This window comes from Triticum aestivum, chromosome 5D, assembly GCF_018294505.1.
Source record: "Triticum aestivum cultivar Chinese Spring chromosome 5D, IWGSC CS RefSeq v2.1, whole genome shotgun sequence".
Classification (NCBI taxonomy): domain Eukaryota; kingdom Viridiplantae; phylum Streptophyta; class Magnoliopsida; order Poales; family Poaceae; genus Triticum; species Triticum aestivum.
In genome coordinates, this window is record NC_057808.1 from 537,045,424 (window position 1) to 537,057,992 (window position 12,569).

The 12,569-nt window shown below is 43.5% G+C and overlaps 1 protein-coding gene across 2 annotated transcripts; it reads right to left on the reverse strand.

The window, feature by feature from the left end:
• Positions 1–1,910: 1,910 nt before the first annotated feature.
• LOC123123596 (pumilio homolog 24) lies at positions 1,911–10,036 on the reverse strand. 2 transcript variants are annotated; one of them, XM_044544131.1, is made up of 18 exons: positions 9,740–10,033; positions 9,606–9,647; positions 9,361–9,422; positions 9,204–9,282; positions 8,997–9,120; positions 8,801–8,884; positions 8,533–8,647; positions 8,197–8,347; positions 7,878–8,084; positions 7,546–7,617; positions 7,247–7,297; positions 7,101–7,148; positions 3,916–4,023; positions 3,704–3,838; positions 3,353–3,427; positions 2,956–3,197; positions 2,503–2,631; positions 1,911–2,377 (listed from the first exon to the last, which is right to left on the reverse strand). In XM_044544131.1, exons 1-18 carry the CDS (start codon positions 9,923–9,925, stop codon positions 2,047–2,049), a joined length of 2,241 nt encoding a protein of 746 aa, XP_044400066.1. In that variant the 5' UTR covers positions 9,926–10,033; the 3' UTR covers positions 1,911–2,046. The 2 variants fall into 2 exon arrangements, with proteins under 2 accessions (XP_044400066.1, XP_044400067.1); XM_044544132.1 differs by lacking the exon at positions 3,916–4,023 and having other exon boundaries at positions 9,740–10,036.
• Positions 10,037–12,569: the final 2,533 nt, after the last annotated feature.

The following is a 12,569-nucleotide window of genomic DNA, read 5'->3' on the forward strand; positions in this document are numbered from 1 at the left end:
CAAGTCTTTTATAAAAGAGAAAGGTAGGCTTACAATCATTGCATCTTCGCTGCTGTGTTGATTACACATGTGACTTGTACTATGGCACGTCACCACAACACCTTCCTACATCAAGTGCCCTGAAAAGCAGGACAAGCAGCAGCTCAATACACCCGCGAGCCAAGCACATTCTAGCATACTCCCTCATCTATTATACCTAAATAGTTGTTTCCCGCTAACTCTAATTCTCTCAACATACAACCCTCCACATCACCAAATGTGCCATTTCATCATCCATTAAAACAATTGTGGCACATGCGTACCTCAATTTAATTTTTCCATCTCCGATGACTCAGCGTACATGCATACTCTTTGTCCACAGACAATTACTTCCGAAAATTATAGCTTTTGATTTAGATCATTCCATTTATACAAAATTTATCCAAAACTAATATTTAAAATCCCGTAGCAACGCGCGGGGAAATCATAAAGATCCTCTAAAATAGATGGGGTATTCCTATGTTTGACCCTTCGCTCTTTTTAGAACTGCCCCACTCCCCCTCGATATCTTCATTCTCCCACTCCATTAGGCAGAGAAGAAGTTACAACAACAAATATCTTTCATTCTTCCAATTTCACACGCACAATTAATTTGTTTCATCATCTGTGTGTGTCATGCATGCTCCATCCTCGTGGCGAGCAGTTAATACCCATTGTAGCACGTCTAAAGGCGCATGCCTATCAATGTGGCTAAAAAAGCTATGCCGGTGGTGAAACTTGATAATAACAATTGACCAATCCAAATCCACAAACGATGTACGCATGCCCGGATCATGCGTTATGCTTTGCTTTTACAAGTAGGGGAGTCTTCTATGGTGTTCGTTTCCCATGAAATTGTGGATCATTACATTATGCTTCGAAACCTATGTTTGGGTTACTATAATGTTTGAAGTGAATGCAATGTGGTCTAAGAGAACTAAGTGTGGTGGCTTTGTCATCTAGATCTCGATTAACGCGAGAGTTTTTGTTTCAGTAAGTGCAAAACAGGTTCTACATTGTATGTCTATACGTGTGGTGTGATGTTATATCATATTCTTTTGCAAAGTATTGGTGTAACGTTTTTAGTAAGGGACATGAGCATTTCTTTTGACAAGTATTGTGGCAATATTTGTTTCGTGTGGAACTATGGATCAATGCATCTCATCTGGAAACCAATGCAAGAGAGGCATTCATACAGGTCTCACATGGCTCAAGGTGTACAAGGTGGTATTCGGAATGCATGGCAATGGTTCTACTTAGCTTGTTTTCTCTCAAGGATGAAACATTAGCTGATGGGATTTCTTTTCCATGAATTTTGTAAAGATAAGTTGTATGGTGTCCAGGTACATAATGCCGAGAGAGCCCTCGGACCTCTCACTTGGACAAAGGATGTTGACATCAAGGTCACATTTAAAGGATAGGAGGTAGACAGACTGCCCAATGTCTGAGTCGAACAATCTTCGAGCAATGATCCAAGCATGCTCAAAAGAGGGTAATGACGCAGTGACCATGGGGTGCTTGAGCTCACCGTCAACGCCCCGAAGAGGGTAACAACACGACATGTCGATGTCACCACGATTTTTTCAACCAAAGCCCTGGCATGAGGGAGGAGAACCACAACGATGCCCCCCCCCCCCCCCCCCCCCCACACACACACACGAGGTAGCGCACGTTATTCACATTGCTCTGCCTTGTCAAAAGTTACTCTCTTGTTGGCATAGTTACATTCCATCTCCACAATGCGCACCACGTGTCATGAACACCAAAGAAAAGAACCATTTATTTTTGGTGATTAACCATTGTAAGCATACCAGAGCCGCTGTGCAGCATGGAACGTGTCCCTGTTGCATCCGGGCCGCCCATGCTCGCTGTAATAAACGCAACTGATGATATAGAGAAAAAAAGCAAGGCTAATCGCACCATCACCATTCATGTATGCATCAGTGCCCAAAGGGAAAGAAAACAGGTGCAACACCAGAGATTGACGATTTGTCCATGGCGAAACATCAGTGCAAATCTGATTCAGAATTAGAGCAACATCAGTTTGTGTCGTACAGGCATTGAGGATGAGGTTGCTGCATCGGCATGGTCCGTCTCGAGATGATTAACCAGGGCCTGGTGGTTTGCCTTCACCTTTGCAGCATGGTAGGATGATTGGCTAATAGCGTGAGCAAGCAGACCACTGTAACGGTATTCCTGCTTCTTCTTCCGGGGGCAGAACGGGCATGTAAACCTGTCAGTGCCAAACCTCACCACAAGCTTGCCAGACTTCATATCCATGTATGCTTTTTTAGCATAGTCGCCAATATCTGTATCCTTTGGCTCTGACCACTCGTCGGAACTACACTCCATGGCAGACCTGAAAATATGGCAACAAGGGTAAGTTCATTGCTAGTTGCGAGCCGCATGAGGTTCCATTGACGACCAGCAATGAGGTTCCATTGCTAGTTGCCTAGTTGCGCTGGCAATGGCAAGAAAACTCACTTCTCCTCCTCTGCTTTATGTTCCTGAGGCTTCAGTATGCCACCGTCGATGAGCGGTTGCAACTCGGATTTCGCAAGATCCTTCACCCTGGAATCTGGAGATTCCAGATAGGCAGCCACCACCCTAGAGCTGCAGCAACCAACAAGTTCAAAAGAATATCAGCGCATGATTTCTTTGTTTTTCCTTCAGTACCACCTAAGCAGTACAATGTGGTATGTAAATTGCAACCGACAGTTCGCATTTGCATGGTTCCGTGCCAGAACCATGACTTGGTTTCGACATCTTATGGGTTTCAACACTAGCCTACCCTACTTGCTTGGGACTGAAAGGCTTTGTTGTTGTTGTTGTTGTTGTTGTTGTTGTTGTTGTTGTTGTTGTTGCATTTGCATGGTTCACAAATTTGATGAACAGATTATAGAACTGACATATCGATATTGAGTCATATTGAGGTACCTGAATCCATCTGCATATAACTTGCATTTCCCTTGGAGGGCTTTTTTCCAGAGGGTAGCAGCAAATGCAGGACAATCAAATATCATTCTTCTGATTATGGGGCTGGAGTGGTAGTTATCAAAGGCGTGCTCATCAATATAATCTGTCCTCGGGCGCGCTGCGTCACAAGCTATAGCATTGTGAAGTACGTGGATCCTGTCAGTGACCCCCTCCAAGAAGTTATTTTTTCCACCTACAGCAACCTTGGAAATTGGCAATTCAGAACCTCCATAAGCATAACAGCAGTACCTCTTATAAAGCAAAAATATGTGCAATCATGACGCTCTTCAATAATCGATTACTCATTTGTATTAAGAGTCATTTGTATTAAGCGTAGACCATGGACAAAGGAGATTACCTCATATAGTACATCTTTCCCAAAGTTTGTTCTAAGTAACTCTCCAACATTTTCAATGCAAGTCTCAATGAGAACCTGCAAAGGAAAAAAGAACACCTGCATTATTGCTGGGATTAGGGGTTACATGACCGGGAGCATAGCAATGTTGGGATCGGGGGTGTTATGTGACTGATGGGAGCTTAGTAATGTTGCGATTAGGTGTTCTTTGACAAATGGCCACCCTCAAATCATGGTATATATTACACTGCTACAAGAATAAATGTAGATCTCTTGAGGGGGAGAAGCACATGCTCCAAGAGAAATGTCATTAAATAAATAAATCAAAAGTTAAATACATGCTTTGAGTATCACCTCATAAAGCTCGCTTTTCACCAACAGTTCTTGCTGCCGTTTAATCAGGTCCTTGCTATCAGATGCAACCAGTGTGTCTTCTGAACCCCCGTGTTCTTTATCAGCTACATCATCCAACTTACTATCCAAGTTAACCTGAAACAGAAAAGGCAAAATTCAGGGGGCCTGTTTCTCTTCAAAGTACTTCAGAATTAATAGAACAGGTAACTTGCCTTTGAAACAAGGGAAGGCACGTTGTAATTCAGAAAAACCAAATCAGACGGAGTCAGATAACGTGAGCAAAGTGGGTGAAATAGCTGCAGCAATGGGCGTCTCCCGTTCTGTTCCAACAAGGAGCTCCATCATAAATAGTCTCATGTGCATATAACTAACAAATAAAAATAATCACATCAGAAGCTTGGAATTCCTTTTTTCTATATACTCCTATAAAAATTTCAGTTGGTGATGACGGTATGCCTGCCATCTATGATTTCAGACCATTGGATTTCCATCCAACGCATGCAAAGGCAAGGCATGGCAATTTTGCAAAAACACGCCCGCCACCCCACCCAAATTTTCACAGAACTACTTGTTCTTTCCGGTCCAACCCCATCCCTGCCCAACTCAAACCGCCCACCTCCTCTACGCCTACGACTCTGTATCCATCGACGCCTAGAACCTTCCCCGCCGCCGGCCCCTCCCACCGGCCACCTGAGCGCCAATGCGCCCCCCCCCCCCTCCCATCTAGCCGCCACCCACCTCTCGACGCCGCCTACAACGGACAACGTCCCCGTTCTTCTGCGCCTCCGCCCCTAGCTCACCCCATCCAAACCCTACCGCCGTCGTGCCGAGCAAGCCGCCGAACCTATGCACGAGATACTCAATTTTTCTGCCCTCTGTACACGAGGGTGCCAAGCAGACGAATCTGGTGCCAAGTTGAGCTCATCTGGCAGCTGCCTTGATCTGGTGACACCACCACCACTGCATGAAAGGTGCTCGACACTTAGCCTAGGTGTCTCGTGCGAGGATACACATCCCGTGGATCCAGTGGAGATGGCCCCAATCCCAGCGTCAGCTTGTCCCGCCACTGCCCCGAGCTCGCCTATAGGCCGCCAGCACTCCTCTGATTAGGAGTCACTCATGTGGCCGGACAACCAGGTTGCAGGCCTCTAGGTGTTATATTCATGCAATTAAATTTGTGCGCTCTTGCTGCACAGTGGTGAAGACCTCCCCACTTGTGCCAAGAGGTCCTGGGTTCGAACCAGCCTCTCTGCATTGCACTTTGCAGGGGTTAGACTAGGTTCCTATAATCCCTCCCCAGACCCCACCTTGTGTGGGAGCTTCTATGCACTGGGTCTGTCCTTTTTTTTTGCTGAGCTGATAGCAGTCCATTGTTTCTCTCTGAATATGTGTATATCAAGAAGCAACTACAGAGATCAGTTTTGTTCCCTGAATTATGTGTATACGGGGCAGCAACTACAATACAATGGATAATGTGTACTCCCTCTGTAAAGAAATATAAGAGCGTCTGCACTCCCTCACTAAAGTAGTGGTCTAAACGCTCTTATATTTCTTTACATAGGGAGCACTTAGCAATTTATTATGCATTAAAAGAATATATTTTTGTTCCAAATCTGATGTCTATTTGTGCTTCTTCTGTAACAGACACTTCGAGCAGACATGATTGCATTTGTTTGTTATGGAAGTATCAGTTAGTGCAAATGTTTAATGATTATACAGCTAAGAATTTGGATGTACACATGCTTTACTTGCTGGTAAGAAATACATACGATTTATTCGACTGCTTGAGATTTCAATCTGAACGAATGGAGCATGCCATCCTTTGAAGAGCAATGTAACTATTTGTATGATTTTGGAGGTTCAGGTGACAGACAAAAAAATTGCATGGTGATTTATATGCAAAGTTATAATTTTTGTTACGGTTAGTGATAACCTTTGAGCATTTTTGTTGTCTCTGATTTGGTGATAGCAAACTACTGCATAAGACTGTCCCACCATTTTGATGTGTGTAGGGCTCTTGTTCTTCTGAATTTTCTCAGAGAGTTTTGCATTGTAGGGCTCGCTCAACTACTTCTGAGTTTTGGGGTGGCAGCAACAAAGGCGAGGTGCATGACTGTGACATGAGATGGGCGTACGGGGGAAATGCAGTTACCGGCAAGGTGTTGCGTCGCGGTCTGCAGGGACGACTATGTGGCATCCATTTGCACATTAACTAATGTATGGCATAGGTGAGGATGATATGATTTTCTTGGTCAGTAGTCATCTTCTGTCAGATTACAAGATCTACATGTATTCCAGCACCTCATATCATACAGAACTATTCTGAAGTGATTATGCTTGATCTTCTAAGCCAGATGGTATTTAAAAGAAGTAATTCGCACCAAGGAAGATAATTGTAATTAGCATCAGCATGAGAAACAAATTGAAGATAACTGAAATATGTAAGTCAGAAGTTACTAATCTTACTAAGCATAGACTTTCTGGCTGGGAAAAAAATATTTTTATGTTTTTCTCAAGTAGCAGGCAGGAGGTGGCTTTGATTTTCATCGTGTTACAGTCAAATCTTGTTGTATCTAATGTAAGAAGAGGGTGAAAGTTTGTTCAATTAAGTAGTACTCCCTCCGTCCCATAATATAAGGTTTTATTACATCCAATATATGAGTATATTGGATTTAATAAGATCTTATATTATGGGACGGAGGGAGTAATATATATATATGCAAGAAACAATGCCTGCCAGAAGACTTGCCTCCAGTGGACTATTGTACGTTGAGCATTTGTTTGTAAGATGTAACATAATAATCCAAGGCAGCTATCTGACAAGGGAAACACCGTGTGTCTACCTTTTGTGTACCAATATATATGTGTACATGTTTCAGACTGTAAAACATGGTCATTGATAATTTTGTTATTAAGCAATGCTTGTTGGAGATGACAAATCAAAAAGATTACGCCCAATTATTAGAGTTGAGTGGATTGGGGTGTACGGTGCACTGAGAGGGCCAAACAGAGGTTGAAAGTAGGACTCATTTCCTATGCTTGGGCGTGAGCTGTTTTGTAGCAAAGTTAGATACTCTGTTTATTTTAGCGAGGGGAGATACTCTGTTTTTAGATGGAAGGTACTCTGCTTGTGGAAGATACTCTGTTTTTAGATGGAAACTTAATAACATTGGATTGCGTTCTTTGTTGATTTTCTGCGATGGAACTTCTTGACGACATGTTTCTTGTGTCGAGGTCCGTATGCTTCATGAGATGATTGATTTTAAGAATAAAAAATATTCATGTGTCATCATTCATTGGTAATGTAGTGAACAAGAAAGACTTGACTGTGCTCTAGGAATGGTGCCAACCCTAAAAAAAATTGTTCCGTCGCAATGCACGGGCATTTAGCTAGTACCTTGTCAAATATGAGTTCCTTTAACTGCTTTGTCAGCTCATCTACAACCTACAAAATATTGAAAGCAAGCTATAAGCATTGTCTCTTCAGATTGCCTGTAATGGAGCATAACACTTGCTTCAAGCAAAACATTGGTGCTGGCTAACCTCAGTATAAAGTTCTGTGTCATCAACAATGGAGAGAAGACAAATAACGAACTGGACGAAAAAAGACATGTTAGTTGAGGATTGATCACTTGGAAGCATAAAACCATCTGAAGTTACTGTGCACTGGGAGAATGTTTGTATAGGTTAAAGCATACAATTCACACAGTACGATCATATTTAAACATTAAAATATACTACCTCTGTGACTTAATATAAGACGTTTTTTGACACTGTCATGGTGTCAAAAAACGTCTTACATTTTGATACAAAGGGAGTTTACATATATAGACATCACTTACAAGGCATCCATAACCATTGAGAGCAAGCTTCATAATCTGCCCCTTCAAGCATTTGCTAATCCTCTTCCTATCCTGAAATGCATTGCCGTGTTAAATGGCAAAAGCACACTGGAAATAAGCGAGAAGGAAAATACTTCTGAACATGCAGCGTGAGGCACTAACTAATGCACGGTTCAATTTGCATGACTATTTAGTATCTCTGGAATCTAAGAAGTTAATAAATAAACATCGGATAAAAATAGATGAGTGGACAAAGATAAACCAAGTGATCGTTCTGAAATCTGTCTCTTAAGATACACTAAGAAAACGGGAAAAAAAAACAGATAATGTACCTTCTCACGGCCATGCTTGAGGCAAACAAGCCCTAATTTTAATCCTTCCTTCGTCTGCATGATCCGAATGAGAAGTGGTTCCGAAGATCTTTTCTCCTTCTCTTTTGATTTCGTTGATAATCTATTGAGACCTGATAGTTCATGTACGGCATATGTCCCCCTAGTAAGATGGGGGACTAACTGATGAATCATGTCCAAGGCTGATGTCTACGAAACACGTGCATATATTAGATAGTGTTATAAGGTGAAGAAACATTTCACCAAAAAAGGAGAGCTTTGTTATAAAGATAGGCCAATCACGTCAATAAAACACATTTACCTTGTCCGCTATTATTAAGTACTCCAATATGACCATGTGTACTATGGAATACTCAACAATACCCTTTTCCAGAACTGTCTGGATAACAGTAGCCATATGCTGCAGGACAGATGATTTCTGTAGCCCAAGCTTGGAAATTGTTTCTAACAAACTGAAAAGAAAGTCGAATTTTAGGATATTGAACTAAACAAATAACTGCAGCCACCTATGGCAGGATAGGTGGATGACTACAATAATATTTCCCTTCGCCCAAGTTTAAGTTTTGTACAGAGAAGTAACAAAAGTTAAGAAGAAATCTCAAAGCAGATGTATGACAAGACATTATAGCGTGCCAACCTGCATGATTTTTGTTCAGTCAGGTCCTTGAACAGCTGAAACTCGGTGGAGTACAATTCCAACAACAAACTTCTTTTCTGAGGCAGTGTCGCCAGACGAAAGGCGCAATTAACAACTGCAAGAAAGAGTGCATCTCAATGTGAGATTACCATCTACCCCTTTACTTGTATAGCAAATGGAAGCGCATGCCATTCAACCATTACCTCCTGCTGCTCCTATACATGATGAGTTGCTACCCATTATGACAATAACACATAGCAACACATACCTGACACTCCTATTGTGTGAAACAGTAGAGAAGCGACATGACCATGAAGGGAAGAGATGAACAAGGCAAACTGTTCTTTACTCGCTGCAGTCACAAACAAGAGGTGTGTTAGTGAAGCTAAGGGTAATCAAACAAACAAGCAACATTCTCACATGTGAGCCCATATGAGTTTTTAGCGAATCGTAGAGAAATTTACCCCCTTTTATGATATAATTCACAAGGAAACAAGAGTATTTATCGCAAGAAAGATCGAGCAGATGTGGCTGCAGTGCAACAAAAACAGGATCCCTCTCTGACTGTGAGCACCACTTCACGCATGACTGACAAAAAATGGTGGGTATTAGAATAAGTACCAAAACACCATAAGCAACGAGTTCATAGAGAATGAATATCATCAACTTACTTGAAGAACGCATGCGGTAGGGGATCTAGCAATTTCTAAATATTTCCCATCCATTTTACGGAGAGCCTCGGTAACTAGCCTGTACAGACAGCAAATCCATGTGCATAAGAACTTGAACATATGTCACAACTCACAAGACTTTGATAGTGACACTTACCTGCATCTCCTGATCGTTGTCGTGTTATGGTATTTCATCTTTACACATAGCATTGTGAGTTCCTGTTAAAATTTAGGTGCCGTGAGCAATCAAACTTAGAGTTGCCCAAAATATGGTACTGAACCATCATAAACAGAGGTGGCGATTCAAGCAGAGGCAGGAATTGCAATTCGTCTGCTGGAATCAAATTATGGCATCACATACAGGAATTGATGCTACTGGAAACATGAGAAAGAAAAAATCACCTTCACGAGGTTGTTATCGAGCTTCCTCGACTCGGACATTTCCTGCCACACACAGTCAAGGACACTCTGGTTTCAGCTCAAACTCAAGCAGCCCATGCTCTAAACCAATTCCCATGCTCCAACCATGTCCATACCTCGGCTGCGACCCGCTCGTCCATGGCGGTGACGGGCTGCGGCTCCTCCTTGGACCCGCCGCCGCCGCGCGCCGCGGGGGCTTCGTAGGGCTTCTTCCCCTTGGCCCGCTTGGACGGCGCCTCGGGCCTCCCCGCCGCCACGCGCTTCCGCTTTTTGGCGCCCGGGTGGTCGCCGCCGCCGGCCATGGCGACGTGAGGTGGTGCCGGCGAACGGGAGGAAGACGGCCGAGGGTTTACTGGTACCGCCGGAGGAAGAGGCCGGACGAGTTCGTTTGTATCGAGCTGTCTTTTCTTTTTTCACCCCCTTATCTGGCGAACGTTCGCCACGGAGGGTGCATTTTGCGAACGTTCGCATGGCATTTTTAGTTGTGTGGCAGTAGAGGGCTGCAGTTTCTTGAGGCAACATGGCATTTTCTCCCTGAGAAGGCAATTTTTATTTTAAAAGCACCATCGTTTGATCTTGTTTTACAACTACAATGTCATCAAAGATGGTTCATTGGTCACCTCCTCTACAGCGAACCTTCACGGACTACAGTTACCTTTTTACGGTCTCGGATGATTTGGACCATTTGGATGTTTGGTCTGCATCGAAATTTTTGCCTCTGCGAAACCTAAAACACCTCCTAGTCATCCCATTGTAAACGGTTGGATTAGGAGTTTTCTCTTAGTCAAACTCTCGGCATGCAAGGGAGGGGAACGCGACACCTAGCTCATGCGAGGAGGGACATGGTGCGAGCTCGTGTGCATTCCCGGAAAAAAACGGAAGTAACTGGGTCACCTCCCACTGATTCAGTCGCCTCATTTGGACCCCTTATAGTCATCGTCGTAAACTGCGCCACCATTTCCTCACCATGAAGCTCTCCGTTCCGGGGGTTCTTCACCGACGAGCAGGTAAGCAACACATCTTTTTCGGTTGGCAGTGGTGATTCTTCTTCCTTCTCTTCACCAAGCTGTCATGCGCCTCCTTGCTACACCGATGATTTTGGACTAGTTTTAATGATATAATAATAAGAACACATAGCGTGTTTGTAGGCTGCATTTACCCAGTCGGTCTCCAAAAGACAAATTTGTCTCATTTGAATGTTTGACCTCCATCAAAATCTTGATCCGCACATGAATGCTTGAATCGGCCGTTTCCTCTCAAACTGGCTCGAGCAAGCGTAAGCCAGCGCACGGTGGCTTTAGGCAAGTGGTGGGCTGGCAAGTATGTTTGCACGTATTCTATTCTACTCGCATTCCTTAATTTTCTCACCTAACTCCTTTTAATCTACACAGAGGTGCTTCAATTCAAGATAAGCTCTACACTAAAAAATATGTACATAAAAATTGTGATTCCATTCTAGTGATCGGCTCCTGGTTTCGTTGACTCTAAATCTTTAATTTCATGTTCATATTTGGGATTTTTTACGCACACGGTCGACAATTTGAAATCTGCTCTGTATAGAAGCTTCATCTCACTGTTCCACAAATATTCATGTTGTAAGTTTTCTGTTTCGACTCAGGTAGACGAATAGATCTATATATCCCTATTGTATTGTACTAATGTTTTCATGTGCATGTTAGTTTAGACGAATTTCGCTAAATTATCGCGCACACCAATTGTCTAAACATTTCTTTGATTAGTAACTTCATCTCGTTGTTTCACACAACTCATGTTCTAAGTTTATTATTCGAAGCTCATAGCCAAAGTTGTTTAAGTGTGGTGGTTTAAGGTAAGTTCACCATTGAACAAGAGCTGAGTTAACTATCGATGCAGACATAACCAAGCAGTGGCACATTGCATCTAGGGAGCACATGCTTGCCACCAAACAGTCGTGCATTTGTTTATGCTCAACCAAGCTGAGGAGGATGGGGGCAAACAAACGCAGTGTAGAACATGGTTTATTGTTCATATTTACTCAGTCAGTCTCTACTGGGCCACATATGCAAAGAGACGAAAATTGATGCAGGCACCCAAACACGCCCATAGAGAATGACCGAAGATCAACCAAAAAGGAGGCAACACATGAAAAGGTTAAACAATCTACATACAACTTAATCGAGCTACTCATCTGCTAGCCCCTCTTGATAGTATGACCATCAAACCTATAATCTGGTCCCAACCACCTTGAGACCGATAAATCTAAAAAAACCCTAACTAACAGCACCTCTAGCAGAGTCACCATGTGGCACTGATCGCCATAATAACCGTCAATGCGGTGATTTTTGGCCAAAATGAAACTTTAGAAGAGTTATCATATGGCTCCCAATCGCCATAATTTATGGAGCGCGCTCCATATACATCCTCGTAGTCTCCATATTTGGAGGCTGGCAAGGTCCAAAATGGAGCTCGCTCCATACCCAACCATAGGCTGGAGAGAAGTTTCAACTCCTTGCCGTGCCTGGGAATTAAAGAAGCCCAGCCTCCGATGCACCACCGGTGATGGGGGCCGACTGTTAATGCCACGCCCGCTCCAATGGATTCCCGTGGCGGCCCGTTGGATGGCCGCCAAGCATCATCATCTCCTGACTTGCGTGTGAGCATGCCAGGAGGTGTCGTGTGAGCAGGCATGGGAGTATGGGCAGATGGCAAGCGTATGAGTAGGTCGTGGCAGCGTTTCTCATCGGGATACGCACCCTTTGACCGCCCGCCTGTCGCCTCCCCAACTGCCTCCTTAATCATGCCCGTGGCAGCCTATAAGAGGTTGTTGTTTGCCCCTTTCTCACTTCAATCCTCTCTTCGACTCCTCCCATCCCCTCTTGAATAACCCACTTCATCGTTAATGGCAAACCCGGAGTGTTGGGAAACGTAGCATGCAATTTTAAAAAAAATCCTACGCTCACGCAAGAT